Below are 23,794 nucleotides of genomic sequence, written 5' to 3'. Positions count from 1 at the left end.
TAATACATTTATTATAGTTGCGGTGGGCTGTTGGAGCGGCGGTTTAGGGGTTAATATGTATAGAGTAGCTTGAGGTGGGCTCCGGGAGCGGCGGTTTAGGGGGTAATAACTTTATTTAGTTGCGGCGCTGTAGGGGGGACAGATTAGTGGTGTTTAGACTCGGGGTACATGTTAGGGTGTTAGGTGCAGACAGCTCCCATAGAAATCAATGGGATGTCTGTCAGCAGCGAACTTGTACTTTCGCTATGGTCAGACTCCCATTGATTCCTATGGGATCCGCCGCCTCCAGGCTGGCGGTTTGAAAACCAGGTACGCTGGGCCGTAAAAGTGCCGAGCGTACCTGCTAGTTTTTTGATAACTAGCAAAAGTAGTGAGAATGTGCCGCACTTGTGTGCGGAACATCTGGAGTGACGTAAGAATCGATCTGTGTCGGACTGAGTCCGGCGGATCGAAGCTTACGTCACAAAATTCTACTTTTGCCGGTCTCGAGCCTTTGATAACTAAGGCATATCAGCCTCGCCACAAATACGCTGCGGAATTCCAGCGTATTTGAGGTTGACGGCTTGATAACTAGGCCCCATGGTCAACTTCCTAACACATGGGGGCTGTACATCAATATTTTAGAAGTCTTAAAGTTATTGTAAAGTATAATGAATTAAAGCACAATATTAAAAAAAAAAGGGGCACTTTAATTCATAAAAAAAAATACTTACCTTTTTGTGACCGTTAACAGACCGCTGCTTCTCCTTCTGTATTTTACAGATCGATGACAAATCTGGCTTCCTCCAATCATTGGCGTCCAGCTTGTGGGGCAGGCAACAATTGGAGGAAGCCAGATTCATCATCGATATGCAAAATACAGAAGGAGAATCGTGCGGAGGATCGGTGGTCTGTTTACCGTAACAAAAATGTAAGTATTTAAAAAATAAAAATGTGTGTTTGATATTTTCCTAGTTCTGCTAGTTAACTTGTGGCCCACAAAAACTAGTGCAAAGGAGAGGGCCCCATTTGGTCCATGACCCATTAGTTGGCCATCCCTGGTCCACAAGATAATGTCCTTACCACAGTTATAGAGCCGTTTGATTTTTTCAACATCCAGCCTGCTCAACCCAAATCTCTGACCAACAGAAGTATGTAATTTGGATTTTGGAACTATGGTTGCCTGTCCAGGAGTTTTGCTATATGCATCCCTGTGAGAAAAATAAGACAAATCAAAATGACTAATATGAAAATGTAAGCATTGATTTGGTAAAAAGAATTCTTGTGGTCATCATATCTATGGGTGAATAGATAACAAATAGGAACTTACCTAGGATAGTGCATTACAGACTTAAAATCATACTGCGTTCCCAGATTATTTGTCTCAATTTTTTCAAAATGCTTAAGGTTTTCTAGAAATACATTACAGAAACAGTTTAGCACAGAATATTGAATCAAGTATTCATTTTAAATATTATGTGATTGTCTCTTTACATAATTTACTAAAGCAGATATTTACTTTAGAATTCCACAAAGTAATAACATCAACCCAACTTGTACTTATGCATTTAAGGGAGGACTAAAACATATTCATTTAGTGTATTTTTTATTTCAATGTGTTAACATTCATTCATTTTAGGAAGAATTTTAAAGAGTATAAATATATGCAGCTTGATTATATTCACAAGGACATTCAGCATAGGTTGCAACTACAGGGAGTGCAGAATTATTAGGCAAGTTGTATTTTTGAGGATTAATTTTATTATTGAACAACAACCATGTTCTCAATGAACCCAAAAAACTCATTAATATCAAAGCTGAATAGTTTTGGAAGTAGTTTTTAGTTTGTTTTTAGTTATAGCTATTTTAGGGGGATATCTGTGTGTGCAGGTGACTATTACTGTGCATAATTATTAGGCAACTTAACAAAAAACAAATATATACCCATTTCAATTATTTATTTTTACCAGTGAAACCAATATAACATCTCAACATTCACAAATATACATTTCTGACATTCAAAAACAAAACAAAAACAAATCAGTGACCAATATAGCCACCTTTCTTTGCAAGGACACTCAAAAGCCTGCCATCCATGGATTCTGTCAGTGTTTTGATCTGTTCACCATCAACATTGCGTGCAGCAGCAACCACAGCCTCCCAGACACTGTTCAGAGAGGTGTACTGTTTTCCCTCCTTGTAAATCTCACATTTGATGATGGACCACAGGTTCTCAATGGGGTTCAGATCAGGTGAACAAGGAGGCCATGTCATTAGATTTTCTTCTTTTATACCCTTTCTTGCCAGCCACGCTGTGGAGTACTTGGACGCGTGTGATGGAGCATTGTCCTGCATGAAAATCATGTTTTTCTTGAAGGATGCAGACTTCTTCCTGTACCACTGCTTGAAGAAGGTGTCTTCCAGAAACTGGCAGTAGGACTGGGAGTTGAGCTTGACTCCATCCTCAACCCGAAAAGGCCCCACAAGCTCATCTTTGATGATACCAACCCAAACCAGTACTCCACCTCCACCTTGCTGGCGTCTGAGTCGGACTGGAGCTCTCTGCCCTTTACCAATCCAGCCACGGGCCCATCAATCTGGCCCATCAAGACTCACTCTCATTTCATCAGTCCATAAAACCTTAGAAAAATCAGTCTTGAGATATTTCTTGGCCCAGTCTTGACGTTTCAGCTTGTGTGTCTTGTTCAGTGGTGGTCGTCTTTCAGCCTTTCTTACCTTGGCCATGTCTCTGAGTATTGCACACCTTGTGCTTTTGGGCACTCCAGTAATGTTGCAGCTCTGAAATATGGCCAAACTGGTGGCAAGTGGCATCTTGGCAGCTGAACGCTTGACTTTTCTCAGTTCATGGGCAGTTATTTTGCGCCTTGGTTTTTCCACACGCTTCTTGCGACCCTGTTGACTATTTTGAATGAAACGCTTGATTGTTCGATGATCACGCTTCAGAAGCTTTGCAATTTTAAGAGTGCTGCATCCCTCTGCAAGATATCTCACTATTTTTTACTTTTCTGAGCCTGTCAAGTCCTTCTTTTGACCCATTTTGCCAAAGGAAAGGAAGTTGCCTAATAATTATGCACACCTGATATAGGGTGTTGATGTCATTAGACCACACCCCTTCTCATTACAGAGATGCACATCACCTAATATGCTTAATTGGTAGTAGGCTTTCAAGCCTATACAGCTTGGAGTAAGACAACATGCATAAAGAGGATGATGTGGTCAAAATACTCATTTGCCTAATAATTCTGCACTCCCTGTAATATGATAGTGTAAGATGGATGTTCTTGTAATAAGAGAAGGCTCTAGACATAGTTTAAAGGGATACTAAACCCAATTTTTTCTTTCATGGTTCAGACTGAGCATGCAATCTTAAAGGGACACTGAACCCAATTTTTTTCTTTCGTGATTCAGATAGAGCATGAAATTTTAAGCAACTTTCGGCTAGATTACGAGTTTTGCTGTATGAGTGAAAAAGCAGCTCTTTTTCACTACCACTGGTATTACGAGTCTTGCAGGTTTAGGGGCACCGCACACTTTTTTGGCCGTAACGCAACGTAACTACCGCAGCTTTCAAAAAGTCATTTTTCAATGGTACTTCCTTTGCGCCGGTATTACGAGTCTGATTGAGAGGCCAAAAAGTGAGCGGTACAGCCTAAAACTTCAATATCCATAACGTAAACTGAAAGTCAGTAGTTATGAGTTTTACGCTACAAAGCTGTAACATAAAACTCATAACTAAATTGCTAAAAAGTACACTAACACCCATAAACTACCTATTAACCCCTAAACTGAGGCCCTCCCGCATCGCAAACACTAAAATAAATTTACCCCTAATCTGCTGCTCCGGACATCGCCACCACTATAATAAACATATTAACCCCTAAACCACCATACTCCTGCATCGCAAACACTAGTTAAATATTATTAATCCCTAATCTGCCACCCCTAACATCACCGCCACCTACCTACATTTATTAACCCCTAATCTGCCGCCGCCAACGTCGCCGCCACTATACTAAATTTATTAACCCCTAAACCTAACCCTAATTCTAACCCTAACATCCACTAACTTTAATGAAATTAAAATAAATCTAAATAAAACCTACTATTAATAACTAAATAATTCCAATTTAAAACTAAATACCTGTAAAATAAACCCTAAACTAGCTACAATATAGCTAATAATTACATTGTATTTTTTCTTAGGTTTTATTTTTATTTCACAGGCAAGTTCGTATTTATTTTAACTAGGTAGCATAGTTAGTAAATAGTTATTAACTATTTACTAACTACCTAGCTAAAATAAATACAAATTTACCTGTAAAATAAAACCTAACCTGTCTTACACTAACACCTAAACTTACACTACAATTAAATAAATTACATAAATTAAATACAATAAACTAAATTGCACAAAATAAAAATTTGTATATAATAGAAATTATTAGATATTTAAACTAATTACACATAATCTAATAGCCCTATACAAATAAAAAAGCCCCCCAAAATAAAAAAAAACTAGCCTAAACTACCAATAGCCCTTAAAAGGGGCCTTTTGCGGGGCATTGCCCCAAAGAAATCAGCTCTTTTACCTGTAAAAAACAAATACAAACAACCCCCCAACAGTAAAACCCACCACCCACACAACCAACCCCCCAAATAAAATCCTAACTAAAAAACCTAAGCTCCCCATTGCCCTTAAAAGGGCATTTAGCTCTTTTTCCGCCCAAACCCTAATCTAAAAATAAAACCCACCCAATAAACCCTTAAAAAAGCCTAACACTAACCCCCGAAGATCCACTTACAGTTTTTGAAGACCCGACATCCATCCTCAACGAAGCCGGAAGAAGTCCTCAACGAAGCGGCAGAAGTCTTCATCCAACCAGGCAGAAGTCTTCATCCAGACGGCATCTTCTATCTTCATCCATCTGGCGTGGAGCGGCTCCATCTTCAAGACATCCGGCGCGGAGCATCCTCTTCAATCGATGTCTTCTTGAACAATGAATTCTCCTTTAAATTATGTCATCCAAGATGGTGTCCCTTGAATTCTGATTGGCTGATAGAATTCTATCAGCCAATCGGAAATAAAGGTGAAAAAATCCTATTGGCTGATGCAATCAGCCAGTAGGATTGAGCTTGCATTCTATTGGCTGATTGTAATTATTTTTTGTATCAAGATCAATTTTATTTGCAGCTGCAGGGAACTGCTATGGGTTCTAATGTCGTCCCAACATACGCAAATATTTTCATCAATATTTTAGAGGAATATTTTGTATACAATCATCCATTGTTTCTTCTATATCCCGCCACTTGGTGGCGCTATATAGATGACATGTTTGGAGTGTGGCTGGGCAACATTGGGACCTTAGTAGTGAGAGTGTGGTAAACACCACTGTGTACTACACCCTTAGGGGGCGCCTCCTACTCAAAATGCAAGATACAAATATCAAAGAGTCCAGAGCAAGTAGCTATAGGGCACAAAATAGTGAGACCGTTGCATATATACAAAAAATATAAAAATATAAGCAATACCAATTAATGTCCCCAAAATGAATTAGGAAGGGTAATTCCACAAACAAGTGAATCCAAACACAGCGTGGCAGCTCTCGGTCATAGGATGGTCTTCCTGTGGTATGGTATGGCGCCTCTGTTTTCTTTTTTCAACATTGGGACCTTGGAGGAGTTTGTGAAGGATTTAAACAGTGCTACTCAACATATAAAGTTCAAATTAAATTTCAGTTAGGAAAGGATTAACTTCCTAGATACAACTGCATATAAGAAGGGAGCAGGACCGGACTGAACGCCGGGCATTCCGGGCAAATGGACGGAAGGTTGTGCAGTATTTTAGCCCTGCCCACCACAACCGCATTATTTTTATAAATTATTTGTTCAACTATTTTTGTGTGAACAATTCATTGTAATGATTATGTTTATGATTATGTTACATAATCATAAACTTATTTATTACATTGAATAATTCACACAAAAATTGTATGTATGTTTATGCAACTTTGTTCTGTCCTTATTATCATTGGAGGGTAGGGAAGCAGGGGAAGTTATAGGCGGCACATATAATACTGGCCGGCGGCAGCACACTGACTAGCGTGACTGTCAGCTCAGCTGTCACTCTGAATGGTGACAGCACGGAATGCAGCCGCACTACTGTAATGTGCCAGGCCGCTGTTGCATAAGAAATTGTTCCCCCATGGCAAGGTGTTTCCCCCGCACCTCGACTGCATCAAGAGCTGAGCTCCGACCCCCATATGTGTGCCTCAAGGAGCCGCAGCTTCTTCTTACCAGGCAGAGCACTGGAGCAGTGACCAATACACAGCTAGTTGTTAGTAGCAATACCTGCCCTGGTGAGCACTATATTGGGAATATGTCCTTTCTCCCCTGCCCTCACTGTATTATGATTATCAATATTGCTCATTTGCACACAATATATATATATATATATATATATATATATATATATATATATATATATATATATATATATACAGGTATACCCCACTGTGTATGTATATAGATAGATAGATAGATAGATAGATAGATAGATAGATAGATAGATAGATAGATAGATAGATAGATAGATAGATAGATATAGGAGAGTAAGTACAAAGAGTATGATGAGATTCTAAAAGAAACAATAGCTACACACAAAAAGGAATTAATTAAAAATAAACAGGAAAAATTTATAAGAGATCAAAATGATTACATACAGGGCAGAGTGTATATTTGGCAAAAGGGTAACAGAAGACGATCTAGGGAAAGACACATCAAAAGGAGGAACTCAAAGGGTTCTGTCAGTGATGACAATGAAAAACAGTTAACACACACGGTAGATTCAGGTGACAATAATACTAACTCAGACAATGATTTGGCAGACACTGACACATGAAATATTGTTAATCATGTTGTCACACCCAAGTCAATTTTAAAACCTACAAGTGACCAAATATCCAAGGGAGTCAAATTTTTGAACACTATAAGTTCTGAGCATATTCGAGAGGGTATCAAATATACGGATGACTTACAAGTCAAAAGGGATACAGTTGCCATTAAACCTAATAGTATTACAAATGAATTAGAACAGGTTTTTCAAGCACCCCCAGTGAACCCAATAGAAGGAAGAGGAAGAGGGGGGGCAAGAGGCACACCAAGAGGGCGAGTAAACCAGTCACATTACCAACTAAGACAGGGGCTAAGAAGGAACAAATATCAATAGATAAACGATTGGTAATTGTAAACAACGTTATAAATCTAACCAATTATCCCCTTAGTGAATCTGAAATAAAAGTGTTAGGGTATGGCATGGGTTTTGTCCCCAATAATCGGTTTAATTTATTCCAAACTCTGATTGATGTCAATAGATTGATTTGGGGTCTCACTCTAAAAAAACATTTTGAGAGTAATGATAATAGGGATATTGAATGTCCCTTAATTGAGTCCCAGAATACAAGTACGAGACAAGGGATTAGCCAATATATGGATTTCCATGAACTACAGGATTTTTAAAATGTATTAAGTCTTGAGCTGGAAAGCAACCATAATGAGAGAGGGATAAATAGCCATGGTGTCTTTAAACCAAATCTGTTTTTTACCCGGTTCAAAGCAGGGTGACATTTTACTCAAGTTCCAGAAGAGAATCAAAGCGGATCTTTTAATTTGTCAAGTAAACCAAGTGATATCCCTCCCAATCTTTCTAAACAAGAAAGATTGGCAATAGAATCCCTAAAAAATAACCAACAGTTAGTAATAAAAACGGCAGACAAAGGAAGGAGTATAGTGGAATGGGATAAAGAGTCTTACAAGAATGAAATATTACATCAACTTAACAATAAATGCGATTATAGGTTCCTACCAGGTGATCCCACAATTGTTTTCATGAGGGATCTTAGGTCCCTAGTGGATGATGGGTTAGAACTTGGTCATTTAGACCAAAGCACTTATGAATATCTACTTAACAAAGAAACCTATTATACCAATATTCCATGTACTCCCTAAAGTCCATAAGTCCTTAATTGATGTTAAAAGACGACCAATAGTTTCAGGTATTGGTTCAATATGTGTGAACCCCTATCTAACTGGTTGGACAGTCTCTTACAACCTCTTGTTCCTAATTTATGTAGTTATTTACGCAACACAAAACATCTGTTGCAGATTTTAGAGGACTTTGAATGGAAAGATAACTATAGTTGGGCAACAGTGGATGTTGTCTCTCTATATTCATCAATTCCCCACCAAATGGGACTTGGTGCTATAAAGTACTTTTTACTGAGAGACACCAAATATACTACTGATTTTGTAAACTTTATATTGAGGGTCGCACAGTTCCTCCTAACACACGCAAGAAAAAAGAGGGGGCGCCCTATAGGGGGAACCAAAAATTTCTAAGTTCCTACAATATTTGTACTAAATATCAGAGGTTAAGATATAATATGTCATATACGTATATCTCATAGGGGATAGACTTTGCTGGTGCTTAAGTGTTAGAATTAGCAGTCTTAAGTAGTTACAATATATAGGATATAGTGATTATCTCCTAATAATAATGTGAGTTTACTCTGTGCATTCACATCTACTTGTTATCTGGACCAGACAATATTGGGCCATGTGGCGCTTCTGTTTCCTCTTGTTTTTCCTCCTAACACACAACTATTTTAGATTTGATGGTTTGTATTATCTCCAAATTAGAGGGACCACCATGGGGGCAAAGTTAGCCCCAGCATATGCTAATTTAACATTGGGGTGGTGGGAGACCACTCACATATTTAGAGAGGATAACAAATTTGCAAACAAAATTAAATCCTATCATAGATTTATTGATGATTTGATCTTCGTTTGGAAGGGTACTGTAAGTGAGTTGGAGGCCTTTGTGCAGACCCTGAATGTGAATCCATGGGACTTAAAATTCACTTTGGACAATAATAAAGAAAAAATACCTTATCTAGACTTAGTACTTAAGGCTGACACAATCAATAAAAAAGTGGAAACTAATATCTACCGCAAACCAATTTCTGGTAATACTATACTTCACGGTAAAAGTAACCATCCATGGAGTGTATCGCATTCAATAGCAAAAAGGCAATATATTAGAACCAAAAGGAATTGTACAAATCCCAAAGATTACAAGGATCAAAGCTTAGAATTGACCAGGAGACTTAGGAATAGAGGCTACAACATAAATACTATTAAGGCAGTGAGAATGCAAGTAGAACGTCTCAATAGGAATGATTTACTAATTGACAATTCTAAATCTAGATATGTACCCGGAATGAATAAACAGCAAGATAGTACCGGCCACCAAGGGGTTACTTTTGTTACCAGTACTCTACAGATTATGAGGAAGTGTGCAAAATAATCAAGAATAATCTACCAATGATGAGGGCCTAATAAATACAGTCAAAAAGGGATGCAGGTTCTCCTATAGAAAAGGGAAAACTTTAGGCAACATTTTATCACCAAGTGATATCTCTACAAAACCAAAATGTTTGTGGTTAACATCAAAAGGGATGTATAAATGTGGATATGGACCCTGTATTCCCTGTAGCCATATACGTAAGGGTGATACATTTTCTTCCAATAGTTCTGGCAAACAATACAAAATTGAATGTTGTGTAAACTGTAGAGCTAAGAATATTATATAGCCTGGTGTAGCTGTTCTGAGAAAAAGTATGTAGGCTGTACAACAAGGGAGGCTAGGGAGAGGGTCCGGCAACACCTCTCAGATATTAGTAGATCTGATGCCCGCTCGGAGTTAGCCAAACATTTGATCACTGACCATGATAGTTCAAACAAAACATTCAAATGGATGATTATTGAAGGTGATCTGAATAAAATTCTATTAAAGAGAGAGGCTTTTTGGATCTTCTCCCTGGCAACCCGTATCCCGAACTGATTTCCGAACTGAAAAACAAACAAAGAAGGCGCCACCATAGTGCACAATCAGTGGTAAGAGACACGCTATGAGCGCAAGTAAATACTGTACTTACAAGCTTCAAGACACTTGAGAAGTGTCACAATCGCTTCCTAGACTCTTAGGAGTCGTCCAGCTGACTCTCTCTCATGCACTCTCTGAAGTGGAAATCCGCATGTGTGTGCTGCTTCCCAGGTAAGGGGATCACTTGGCATCTGTTAGATGATTCTTAACGCCCACAGTGCTGCATCCACAAGTAACCAAGCCACTACCAGTAAGAGTGTACTGGAGATCACTCTATACCAAACAGGTCACCGGGCTCAGAGGGTAACCAATGGGAATTAAAATGGTGATCAAAATAAAATGAAAGTTCGTGATTCAAGTCAAAGTATAAATATACAGACTTTATTCTTTGGCACAACGTTTCTCGGTCTACACTGACCGTTTCCTCAGGTGCATATAAAAACATGTAAAAACCACAAACTTATAAAGCCGTATTTCGGCGTTCTCTAGTCAGGACTGCGCATGCTTGAAGGAGTGTCACAAATCTGGAGCTACTATTGGTTGCTTAACCGCGAATCAAAGACTAGTAAAAGGGGCAAGCCTCTTGGTTAATGGAGACACGCCGGATACTTTTAAAACACAAGGATCAATAGTAAATATATGATATAATAAAAATATATAAAAAATCTATTTAATAGTTATATCATTCCAATTAGATATAAAAATATAACATAACCGATGAATGGATGTATATATGTAAAATTTAGTTTGTAACTCCATATTGAAGACTTATCAAATGCAGCACAGCCCCAATAGCATTAATTCATAATATGGTACAATAAGTCGGTTATGATAAAAAGTACCTAAAATTACATAAAAATACATAAAAAAGTGTGATACCCATAACTTGCCCTAACGGATGTGTGACCTAATCCTAACATAAATGTAAATAACGAGTGATCGCTATAGCTATAAGCGTACACTAATCACACAAATACGCCAAATATAATTAATTATGACAATATAAACGTATCAACAGAACTCTATTGGAGGATAAAAACTAATGATGTCACACTAAAAAAAGAAAACTAAAATCGAATTAATGATACATAAAAATAAATAAATGTATATATGAATGGGGGATACGTGTACCACCCAAACATCTAGTAACACATGAGCCAAAAATAATATAATATAGTATGATAAACACATATATATAAAAAATAAAATATATAAGGTTCTAAAATATATATATATATATATTTGATAAAATAAACCATCTGTTAATCCATAATAGTTGCGGGGTGGAACACTCGAAAATTAACAAAAATTTATATATACATCAAAATTTTTTTATAATATATTATATATTGTGCATAAAAATATCTAATAAAACTAATATAGTACTACAAAGGAACACTAATGTGTATATCAGGATCTACTGATATGATCGGAAGGATACTCTATTAGGCATACCTATAAAAGATGAATGACCTCACTATTCTATTAATCAATCCCAGTGGAGGATAACAATGTACAAATAGACAATATAATAATACAAAAGGGCAATATATAGCCCAAACAAGAGGCCATAGGTAATCAATGCTAAAAAGTTATAGAAGGTCTGGAAGGAGCACCCCTATAGAGAACAGAAATGTTGAACTAATGTGATTGGATACCCTGGTACATATATATCTAAATATGGAATAGTGACACAACAGCCCCCTGCCATAAACTGCTATGCTAATAACCAAGCTATCCAAAAAAGAGGACTAACATAAATAATTATACACGAATATACCTATAATATATGTATATATGTATACACATATGCATACACACATGTATATATGTACACGCATATACAAACACACATACAAACACTCAAATGGAATACTGAATGACTAAACTCAATTGAATGCTGCCATGTCAATATTAGCATTTATGCCATAGGGAGACAAGGTTTCCAAATCCAGAAGGTCTCCCTCTGTCTTAAATGCAGGAACCTATTTCTACCCTATTTAGGGGTTACCAATTCTAATGGGAATATACGGAACGTATCACTTGATCCTAAGTGACATTGATTGGCATGCCTGTGGACACTGTGATTTTGGATATTCTTAGCTATATTTCTTTTATGTTCACCCCATCTTTTTTGAGGGGTTTAGACGTTCTCCCTACATATTGGACCCCACATCTGCTCTCTAGCATGTATACTACAAATGATGAGTCACAAGTAAAGTGTCATCTGGGAAGGAAATAAAACAGAAGCCCAGATTTTTGTAAACAGTCTAAATGATAACGATATGGGCCTTAGTTTTACTTAAAAAATTGAAGAAACTAGCATTGAATTTTTAGATCTAATTCTTGAATGGGATAATTCAGGTCTAGTTAACACCAAAACCTTTTTTCAAGTCAGTGGATTCTAATAGTTATTTAAACTATAGGAGCAATCATCATCTGCCTTGGAAAAAGAATATCCCCTACAATCAATTCTTCAGGATACGCAGAAATTGTACCAATCTAGATACTTATGATGATCAGGCAACAATATTAAAAAATAGATTCCTTCAGAAACATTACCCCAGTGAACTTATTGAAAATAGCTATTTGAAAGCAAGAAATAAATCCAGAGAGGAATTTTTTGTTAATAATACTAACAAAAATATAGCCACGTTGAAAACTAACAAGGTTGAATCTAAAATAGAGGAGGCCACGACCAAGGGGGTTAGATTCATTACACAATATAATATTAATCATAACAAAATTAAAAATATTCTTGGAAAATATTGGCATATATTGGCCGGAGATCCACTATTAAGAGAATGTATAGGTCATCAACCTACATGTACCTTTAGAAGAGCACACACTCTAAAAAGTAAATTAGCCCCGAGTAAGGTGGTAATGAAGACTTACAACCCCAAAACAAAAGGTCCACAATTTAAGACTGGGACCATGGAAAGTAAATTTCTGGGTTAACCTGGTTTCTATAAATGTAGTCGTTCTAATTGTGGCTTATGTGCATACACTGATGATAAGAGGATAGAATTTACATCATTTGTGAGTAAAGAAAAATTTAACATCAAAACATACTTTACTTGTGACTCATCATTTGTAGTATACATGCTAGAGTGCAGATGTGGGGTCCAATATGCAGGGAGAACGTCTAGACCCCTCAAAAAAAGATGGGGTGAACATAAAAAGCTATAGCGATCACTCGTCATTTACATTAATGTTAGGATTAGGTCACGCATGTGTTAGGGCAAGTTATAGGTATCACACTTTTTTATGTATTTTTATGTAATTTTAGGTACTTTTTATCATAACCGGTTTATTGTACCATATTATGAATTAATGCTATTGGGGCTGTACTGCGTTTGATAAGTCTTCAATATGGAGTTACAAATAAAATTTTACATCCGTTCATTGGTTATGTTATATTTTTATATCTAATTGGAATGATATAACTATTAAATTGATTTTTTATATATATTATAATATATTTACTATTGATCCTTGTGTTTTAAAAGTATCCGGCATGACTCCGTTAACCGAGAGGCTTGCCCCTTTTACTAGTCTTTGATTCATGGTTAAGCAACCAATAGTAGCACAGAGAAAAAACACAGACTTTTTCACTCAACTGCTTCAATTGCCCTCTAACTTACTACAGACACATTCTCTCTCAGAGCACAGAGAAAAAACACATACTTTTTCACTCAACTGCTTCAATTGCCCTCTAACTTACTACAGACACATTCTATCTCAGAGCACAGAGAAAAAACACAGACTTTTTCACTCAACTGCTTCAATTGCCCTCTAACTTACTACAGACACATTCTCTCTCAGAGCACAGAGAAAAAACACAGACTTTTTCACTCAACTGCTTCAATTGCCCTCTAACTTACTACAGGTAGCCTTCTGGAAAACAGCTTACTTTCTCAATATATTCATATTCCTTTTTGCTACCCTTTGTCTCTATAACAAACTGCACTATTCAATTACTCCTTCTCCCTCTCCACCTGCACTGTTCATTAGCCCATCTCTCTTAAACTCACCTTACTTTTGTACTCATGAACTTTACCTATTCCTAAACACTCTCTCTCTCCCCTGCAACTCTTGGCGACTTCAACATCCCCCTTAACAATCCCACTGCCTCATCTGCTAAACAACTTCTGCAACTCACTTCCTGTTTTGGTCTGTCGCAATGGACTGATTCTCCCACTCACAAAGACGGTCACTCTCTTGACCTGATCTTTAGCTATCGATGCACTCTCTCAAACTTCTCAAACTCCCCTTTTCCTCTTTCTGACCACCATCTCCTTACCTGCAACATATCATCCCTTCCTACAACTCTCCCACCTTCTACTCCTCACACCAAACTTCACAGAAGCATTAGGTCTTTAGATCAGCAACAACTTGCTAATTCCCTTAAACCACTCCTCTCATCCTTCTCCTCCTTTTCCTGCACTGAACAATCTATCTGCCACTATAATTCCACCCTTATATCCGTCCTTGACAATCTCGCCCCTCTTACCACTGCTCGGAAATCACATACTCATCCCCAGCCCTGGCATACTCCTCTGACACGGTACCTACGCAGATGTTCCCGTACTGCTGAACAGCATTGGAGAAAATCACGGAGTTCAGCTGATTTTCTTCATTACAAATTCATCTTGAACTCCTACTACTCTGCCCTTAATCTCCACAAGCAACACTACTTCTCTACTCTTATCTCTAATCTTTCTTCAAACCCAAAATGTCTGTTCTCCACTTTCAATACTCTCCTCCGCCCTCCCCCACTTCCTAATACAACTTCTCTGTCAGCTCAAGACTTTGCCAGTCACTTCATTAACAAAATTGACTCCATCAGACATGAAATCAGCTCTCAACATAATTCCATTCTCTCCCCCCCTCAAATACTCTCACTCAACCACAACACTCATAACCTGAAACTTAGTTCATTCTCCCCTGTTACTGAGGAAGAAGTTTCGGCACTTATACTGCGCTCTCACCTCACTACCTGTCCCCTTGACCCTATCCCTTCACAGCTGCTCCCCTCTCTCTCTGCTACCCTTACCCCTATACTAACAGACATTTTCAACCTCTCCCTCAGCACTGGTACATTTCCCTCATCGATGAAACATGCACTGGTCACACCTATCCTCAAAAAACCTTCCCTTGATCCTACCTCCCCATCCAACTACCACCCTATTTCCCTCCTCCCTCTTGCTTCAAAGCTTCTCGAAAAACTAGTATACGCACGCCTATCCCATTTCCTTACGTTAAACTCACTTCTTGACCCGCTGCAATCTGGATTTCGTCCCTATCACTCCACAGAGACTGCTATTGTTAAGGTCACCAACGACCTACTTACAGCTAAATCAAAAGGCCACTTCTCTCTGCTTATCCTCCTTGATCTGTCCGCAGTCTTTGACACTGTCGACCACCCTCTTTTGCTCCAAACCCTCCAGTCCTTCGGCATCTGTGACACAGCCCTTTCATGGCTCTCTTCCTACCTGTCAAACCGTACCTTCAGTGTAGCCTTCTCTGGGGCCTCCTCTGCCCCGTCACCACTTTCTGTCAGAGTACCGCAAGGCTCTGTCCTCGGTCTTCTTCTCTTCTCAATCTATACGTCATCACTAGGTTCCCTAATTAAGTCCCACGGTTTCCAATATCATTTGTATGCTGATGACACCCAAATCTACTTCTCTGCACCAGACCTATCTCCTTCCTTGCTAACCCGTGTCACTAACTGTCTTTCTCATATCTCTTCCTGGATGTCCTCTCACTACCTCAAGCTAAATCTCTCCAAAACTGAGCTCCTCATTTTCCCCCTTCTTCCAAAATCTCCACCCCCAATATCTCTATAACTGTCGACAACTCCATCATTACCCCTACCCCACATGCCCGATGTCTCGGGGTCACATTTGACTCAGATCTTTCCTTCACTCCTCACATTTAGCCCTTGGCTACAGCCTGCCGCTTCCACCTTAAAAACATCTCTAAAATTAGACACTTCCTTGCACAAGACACAACTAAGATTTTAATCCACTCTCTCATTCTTTCCCGCCTTGATTACTGCAACTCTGTCCTCTCTGGTCTCCCCACCTGCCGCCTAGCTCCTTTACAATCCATAATGAATGCCTCTGCCAGACTCATCTTCCTTACATGTCGCACTTCATCTGCTGCGCCTCTCTGCCAATCCCTTCACTGGCTTCCTCTTGCCTCTAGGATCAAACACAAAACTCTCACTCTTACATACAAAGCCCTCAACTGCACTTCTCCCCCTTACATCTCAGACCTTGTCTCCAGATACTCTCCCTCCCATCCCCTTCGCTCTACTCATGACCTCCTACTCTCCTCCTCTCTTGTCACCTCATCACACTCCCGTTTATAGGACTTCTCCAGACTGGCTCCCATCTTGTGAAACTCTCTACCTCGCTCCACAAGACTCTCTTCTAGTTTTAAAAGCTTCAAGTGCTCCCTAAAGACTCTACTGTTCAGGGACGCATACAACCTACGCTAACCTTTCCTAATACCAGTTCCTCTCCTCCACTGCAATCCCCTGAACCCCCTTAGCATGTAAGCCTAAAAGTTCAGCTGTTTGTAGATCACCTTCTTAAGAGCTGACTACAACAGTGCAACTCTTGTCAGGGCCCTCTACCCTATAATTGTTTTGCTGTACTCCCCCTTTGTTTATAGCACTGCGGAATCTGTTGGCGCTCTAGAAATAACCAATAATAATAATAATAATAATTTGTGAAACTCCTTCAAGCATGCGCAGTCCTGACTAGAGAACGTCGAAATACGGCTTTATAAGTTCTGTTTTTATATGCACCTAAGGAAACAGTCAGTGTAGACCAAGAAACGTTGTGCCAAACAATAAAGTCTGTATATTTATACTTTGACTTGAATCACAAACTTTCATTTTATTTTTATCACTATTTTAATTCCCATTGGTTACCCTCTGAGCCCGGTGACCTGTTTGGTATAGAGTGATCTCCAGTACACTCATACTGGTAGTGGCTTGGTTACTTGTGGATGTAGCACTGTGGGCATTAAGAATCATCTAACAGATGCCAAGTGATCCCCTTACCTGGGAAGCAGCACACACATACAGATTTCCACTTCAGAGAGTGCGTGAGAGAGAGTCAGCTGGACAACTCCTAAGAGTCCAGGAAGCGTTTGTGACACTTCTCAAGTGTCTTGAAGCTTGTAAGTACAGTATTTACTTATCTGATGCCCACTTGAAGTTAGCCAAACATTTCATCACTGACCATGATAGTTCAAACAAAACATTCAAATGGTTGATTATTGAAAAAGTTAAAAATCAAAAAGGGGAGGTGATCTGAATAAAATTCTATTAAAGAGAGAGGCTTTTTGGATCTTCTCCCTGGCAACCCATATCCTGAATGGATTTAATTCCATATATGATGTAATACATTTTTGGGACTAAGTTAACTATAGTCCTGCTGTGACATCATTTGTACAGAGACTATTATGTAGATATTATACTACACTGCCCATTTACAATCATTGTACACATTTTATACGCACAGGATAAATACTCTGTAGGCGAAAAATATATAATAAGAAGAAAAAATGTATAATATACTAATTGGTTTGAGTAACTCCAACTATCTTTATTTTGGGGTTTAGGGCCGCCTCATTAATTCTATGGAGGTAAGATTACCTATGTATTTGAGACTAGCCTTTATAATCATAGATATATCTAAAGATATGTAGAGTATTGATTAGTATATAAGTACTCTTTAGAAGGAGATGAATCCAATCCATCTTTCTGTACATTGGGATTGAGGGCAACTCTATTATTCATTATTTATTTATTTATTAGTTATTATTTATCATCTATTAACTGTTAAAAATACAGACTATTATTGCAGATGCGTCAAGCCTACAGAAATACAATCCAGTTAATAGCTATACAGTAAGGGTTAGATCTGTACTAAATGTTATGTATATATGCAGTAAGAAGTATACAGTGATATAGGGCTATTTCACCACCATTTATTTATTTATTTATTTATTTATTTATTTATTTATTTATTATGTATTCATTATGCTTTATTATTTATTTATATAATAACAAGATCATGGATATATATGTACATTGTTTAACAATATGTGATAAGCCCATACAATCTGAGACATGTCAAGTTATGCTTCAATTGGTTACAATATGGGTTACATCTGTATATATAACATATATGTTTTAGTATATTTTCTGTCACTATCAACATATATTTCGAATATATAGGGTTAATGGGGTATATATATCACTAAATTAGGATAGGACACATGACTACAGCTATCCAATTAGGAAACAGCCACAGGTATACATTTTCAAAGGTTTTAATTACGAGTTATGTTTATGATTAAGGCCTGATGGCCGAAACATGTTAAACAACTCATCCTGTGAGAGATGCTAATTTGCGTTTTAAATCCAAGATTGAATAAAGGAACTTTGTTTTTACTTACCTCTGTGCTGGCTGGACTATCGTTTGTTCCAATATATATATATATATATATATATATATATATATATATATATACATACATAATATATACCATATATATATATATATATATATATATATATATATATATATATATATGCATATATATATATATATATATATAAAAATATATATATATAAAAATGTATATATATATATATAATATATATGTATATATATATATATATATATACACACACACACGTGATATATAGATAGATAGATAGATAGATAGATAGATAGATAGATAGATAGATAGAGAGCACTCTCACTTTCAAAATCCTGATGCCAGGGTGCCAGCAGGTAAATATACACGGTGAAGGAAGGCACTCACTGGTCTTTTCTTCAAAAAAAAAACTTTAATAAGCGTGACGTTTCGGGGACACACTGAGGAAGGGGAGTGTGTCCCCGAAACGTCACGCTTATTAAAGTTTTTTTTTTTTTTTAAGAAAAGACCAGTGAGTGCCTTCCTTCACCGTGTATATATATATATATATATATATGTTGATAGAGAGCACTCTCACTTTCAAAATCCTTAGTGCCAGGTTGCCAGCAGGTAAATATACAGGATGAAGGAAGGCACTCACTGGTCTTTTCATCAAATCTTTATTAAGCGTGACGTTTCGGTGACACACTGAGGAAGGGGAGTGTCCCCCTGAAACGTCACGCTTAATAAAGATTTGATGAAAAGACCAGTGAGTGCCTTCCTTCATCCTGTATATATACAGGGAGTGCAGAATTATTAGGCAAATGAGTATTTTGACCACATCATCCTCTTTATGCATGTTGTCTTACTCCAAGCTGTATAGGCTTGAAAGCCTACTACCAATTGAGCATATTAGGTGATGTGCATCTCTGTAATGAGAAGGGGTGTGGTCTAATGACATCAACACCCTATATCAGGTGTGCATAATTATTAGGCAACTTCCTTTCCTTTGGCAAAATGGGTCAAAAGAAGGACTTGACAGGCTCAGAAAAGTCAAAAATAGTGAGATATCTTGCAGAGGGATGCAGCACTCTTAAAATTGCAAAGCTTCTGAAGCGTGATCATCGAACAATCAAGCGTTTCATTCAAAATAGTCAACAGGGTCGCAAGAAGCGTGTGGAAAAACCAAGGCGCAAAATAACTGCCCATGAACTGAGAAAAGTCAAGCGTGCAGCTGCCAAGATGCCACTTGCGACCAGTTTGGCCATATTTCAGAGCTGCAACATTACTGGAGTGCCCAAAAGCACAAGGTGTGCAATACTCAGAGACATGGCCAAGGTAAGAAAGGCTGAAAGACGACCACCACTGAACAAGACACACAAGCTGAAACGTCAAGACTGGGCCAAGAAATATCTCAAGACTGATTTTTCTAAGGTTTTATGGACTGATGAAATGAGAGTGAGTCTTGATGGGCCAGATGGATGGGCCCGTGGCTGGATTGGTAAAGGGCAGAGAGCTCCAGTCCGACTCAGACGCCAGCAAGGTGGAGGTGGAGTACTGGTTTGGGCTGGTATCATCAAAGATGAGCTTGTGGGGCCTTTTTCGGGTTGAGGATGGAGTCAAGCTCAACTCCCAGTCCTACTGCCAGTTTCTGGAAGACACCTTCTTCAAGCAGTGGTACAGGAAGAAGTCTGCATCCTTCAAGAAAAACATGATTTTCATGCAGGACAATGCTCCATCACACGCGTCCAAGTACTCCACAGCGTGGCTGGCAAGAAAGGGTATAAAAGAAGAAAATCTAATGACATGGCCTCCTTGTTCACCTGATCTGAACCCCATTGAGAACCTGTGGTCCATCATCAAATGTGAGATTTACAAGGAGGGAAAACAGTACACCTCTCTGAACAGTGTCTGGGAGGCTGTGGTTGCTGCTGCACGCAATGTTGATGGTGAACAGATCAAAACACTGACAGAATCCATGGATGGCAGGCTTTTGAGTGTCCTTGCAAAGAAAGGTGGCTATATTGGTCACTGATTTGTTTTTGTTTTGTTTTTGAATGTCAGAAATGTATATTTGTGAATGTTGAGATGTTATATTGGTTTCACTGGTAAAAATAAATAATTGAAATGGGTATATATTTGTTTTTTGTTAAGTTGCCTAATAATTATGCACAGTAATAGTCACCTGCACACACAGATATCCCCCTAAAATAGCTATAACTAAAAACAAACTAAAAACTACTTCCAAAACTATTCAGCTTTGATATTAATGAGTTTTTTGGGTTCATTGAGAACATGGTTGTTGTTCAATAATAAAATTAATCCTCAAAAATACAACTTGCCTAATAATTCTGCACTCCCTGTATATATATATTCACACATATATATCCATATATATATATATATATATATATATATATATATATATATAGATAGATAGATAGATAGATAGATAGATAGATAGATAGATAGATAGATAGATAGATATTCATATACAATATAAATTGACTGCATTACATTTCAAACTTTAAATGTTTTCATCAATTAAACATTATACTTAAAGGAATAGTCTAGTCAAAAATAAACTTTCATGATTCAGATAAAGCAGGCAATTTTAAGCAACTTTCTAATTTACTATTATCAATTTTTCGTGTTCTTGGTATCTTTATTTGAATGTAAGCTTAGGAGCTGGCTCATTTTTGTTTCAGCACCTGGGTAGCGCTTGATGATTGGTGGCTATATTTAGACACCAATCCGAAAGTGCTACCCAGGTGCTGAAACAAAAATGGGCTGGCTCCTATGCTTACAGTCCTGCTTTTTCAAATAAAAATACCAAGAGAAGATAGAAAAATTAATAATAGGAGTAAATTGGAAAGTAGCTTAAAATTCATGCTCTACCTTAATCATGAAAGTTTATTTTTGACTAGACTATTCTTTTAACTGCTTGTTTGGGAGACATTTACATTTGAGTTGCTGCAGCAATACAAATGTGTATGCAGTTATGTAATATTTTGAAAGATCTATTGTGGGGTTAGCGGTTGCACAAGGTTGCCTTGCCTGGAGAATAAGTATAAATTCCTTCAAAACTGTTTGATGGTTCTAAGGTTAAATATTTTTATTATCATAAAACTGAAGTTAGCAGCTCAAGTGCTACATGATTGTGGCCCTGGAAAACTTCACTGCTATTCTCATTCTCTTCTATTAAGCTCACACTTGCACACATAGTTTATTTAAAGGGGCTGATTTATGAAAGTACGAGCGGACATGATACGATGTAGCGTATCATGTCCACCGCAGATCGATAAATGCAGAAAGCATGTGCTGTCGGCATTTATCATTGCACCAGCAGTTCTTGTGAACTGCTTGTGTAATGTCGCCCCCTGCAGATTCACTGCCTGTCCGCCGCTAGCATGGGGTGTCAATCAGCCAGATCGTATTGGATCGGGCAGATTGATGTCCACAGCCTCGAAGCAGGCCGACAAGTTATGGAACAGCGGTCTTTAGAGCCTGAAGACTCACGCGGAAACAGGGGGCATCAAGCTCCATTTGGAGCTTGATAATTTGGCCCCTAACTCTTTTGTGTGGGTTCAAAATAAGTTGAAATGCAGTGTGGATTTTTAAGGATTTAGGGCAACATGTGGAACTTTTGTAGTGGTTCATTACTGCCCTTAATGGAACAGTTTACTCTAATATGTTCTCACCTTTTTCCCCAATGATCAATTTTACCTGCTGGAGTGTAATAAATTGTTTACAAATATCTCATTTAACTTTAAACCTGCATTTGATATAGCAGACTTTTCCTGTGGTATCCCTACCTATACTGAAAGTTTGTATAGTTAAATATAGGCTATAGAAAAAGCTGTGCAAACACAGTTGCACTGTTGGATGTAGGAGAGAGAAGCAATAAAATGTTAATTTTCAATTGTTCATTCTAAATATTGGACTTTGGTATACAGACATAGATGATATAAATAAGCATGTGTGGTTACAGAAAGTGATAAAATTAGGAAATCTGATTTCCCTGCTAGCTCAACCCATGTTTATTGGTTGTGGTTTTAAAAAAAAACACACAGCTATTTCATGTACAAAAATAAACCCAAATAAACAATTTCCAATAGATTTTATGCTTTGCAGCTTGTATAACAAGTCATTGGAATATATTAAGGGGGTAATACTATCCACTATCCCTTTAACAATTTCACATGCCTCTTCATCATGATTTTACAAAAGTTTGTTAGAGTACACTATAGACACCTACATAAGATATCTATGTATGTTTGTACAATGTGTATAGATTTTCTCTTATACTCCATTATACAACCAATTGACAAACTACAGTGATTATAGGGTGTTGGAAATGTTAAATGTTTTTATCACTTAAACAAGTATTATACTTGCTATCAGCTAGATTACAAGTTTTGAGCGCTATAGGGCAATAGGGTAATTCCCCACAAAAGGCCCTTTTAAGGGCCATTGGTAGTTTATTGTAGGCTAGGTTTTTTTCATTTTGGGTGGGCTTTTTTATTTTGATAGGGCTATTAGATTAGTTGTAACATTTTTATTTTGGATAATTTAGTTTGTTATTTTTCGTAATTTAGTGTTTGTTATTTTTTGTAACTTAGTATTTTTTTTTTTTTTTTGTAATTTAGGACTTTGTAATAATAATTAATTATATATTTAAATAATTTTAGTAGGGTTAGGTTTTTTACGGTGTAATTTAGTTTCATTTAAGAGCTACTGTAATTCTATTGGCTGATTAGAATAGCCAATAGAATTACATTTGCTCTTATTCTATTGGCTATTCAAATCAGCCAATAGAATTAAAGTAGCTTGCATCCGATTGGCTGATTTGAATTTGAAGGCTCAAATCAGCCAATAGGAATTCAAGGGACGCCATTTTTAATCGCGTACCTTGAATTCCTATTCAGTGTACGGCGGCGATCGTATGAAGAGGACCCTCCCCGTTCCGGCTCCGGTCAGTTCCAGAGGTCTTCGGTTCCAGCATCGCCGGTCTTCAGTTCCAGATGGACGGTATTCAGCTCCGCGGTCATCGGTCTTCAACTCCTCCGCTCCGCGCCGGCTGGATCCTGGAAGAAGATGAGGTCGCCGCCTGGAAGAAGAGGTCGCTGCCTGGAACAGGACCTTCTCCACCGGTCTTCAGGACAGGTAAGGAGCACTTGGGGGTCAGACTTAGGTTTTTTTAAGGGGGGATTGGGTGGGTTAGAATAGGGGTATGTGGGTGGTGGGTGGTAATGGGGGGGTGTTGTTTTTTTTACAGGCAAAATAGCTGATTTCTTTGGGGCATGCCCCACAAAAGGCCCTTTTAAGGGCTGGTAATAGAGCTGTTAACTTTTGTAATTTAGATTAGGGTAGGGAAATTTTTTTATTTTGGGGGGCTTTGTTATTTTATTA

At 37.9% G+C, this 23,794-nt stretch overlaps 1 protein-coding gene across 1 annotated transcript in view; it reads right to left on the bottom strand.

The window, feature by feature from the left end:
* Window positions 1-23,794, bottom strand: part of LOC128636300 (astacin-like metalloendopeptidase) — a 231,116-nt gene that overhangs the window by 58,143 nt on the left and 149,179 nt on the right. Inside the window, exons 6-7 of the mRNA XM_053689331.1 lie at window positions 1,310-1,391; window positions 1,063-1,190 (exon numbers count right to left, since the gene is read on the bottom strand). Of these exons, the coding sequence (XP_053545306.1) occupies window positions 1,063-1,190; window positions 1,310-1,391 (210 nt within the window). The remainder of the gene's footprint in view (window positions 1-1,062; window positions 1,191-1,309; window positions 1,392-23,794) is intronic.

This window comes from Bombina bombina, chromosome 7 (genome assembly GCF_027579735.1).
Source record: "Bombina bombina isolate aBomBom1 chromosome 7, aBomBom1.pri, whole genome shotgun sequence".
In the NCBI taxonomy this organism is placed as follows: Eukaryota; Metazoa; Chordata; class Amphibia; order Anura; family Bombinatoridae; genus Bombina; species Bombina bombina.
Note: the sequence above shows the minus strand (reverse complement) of the source record. Positions and strands in the feature narration are given on the sequence as shown.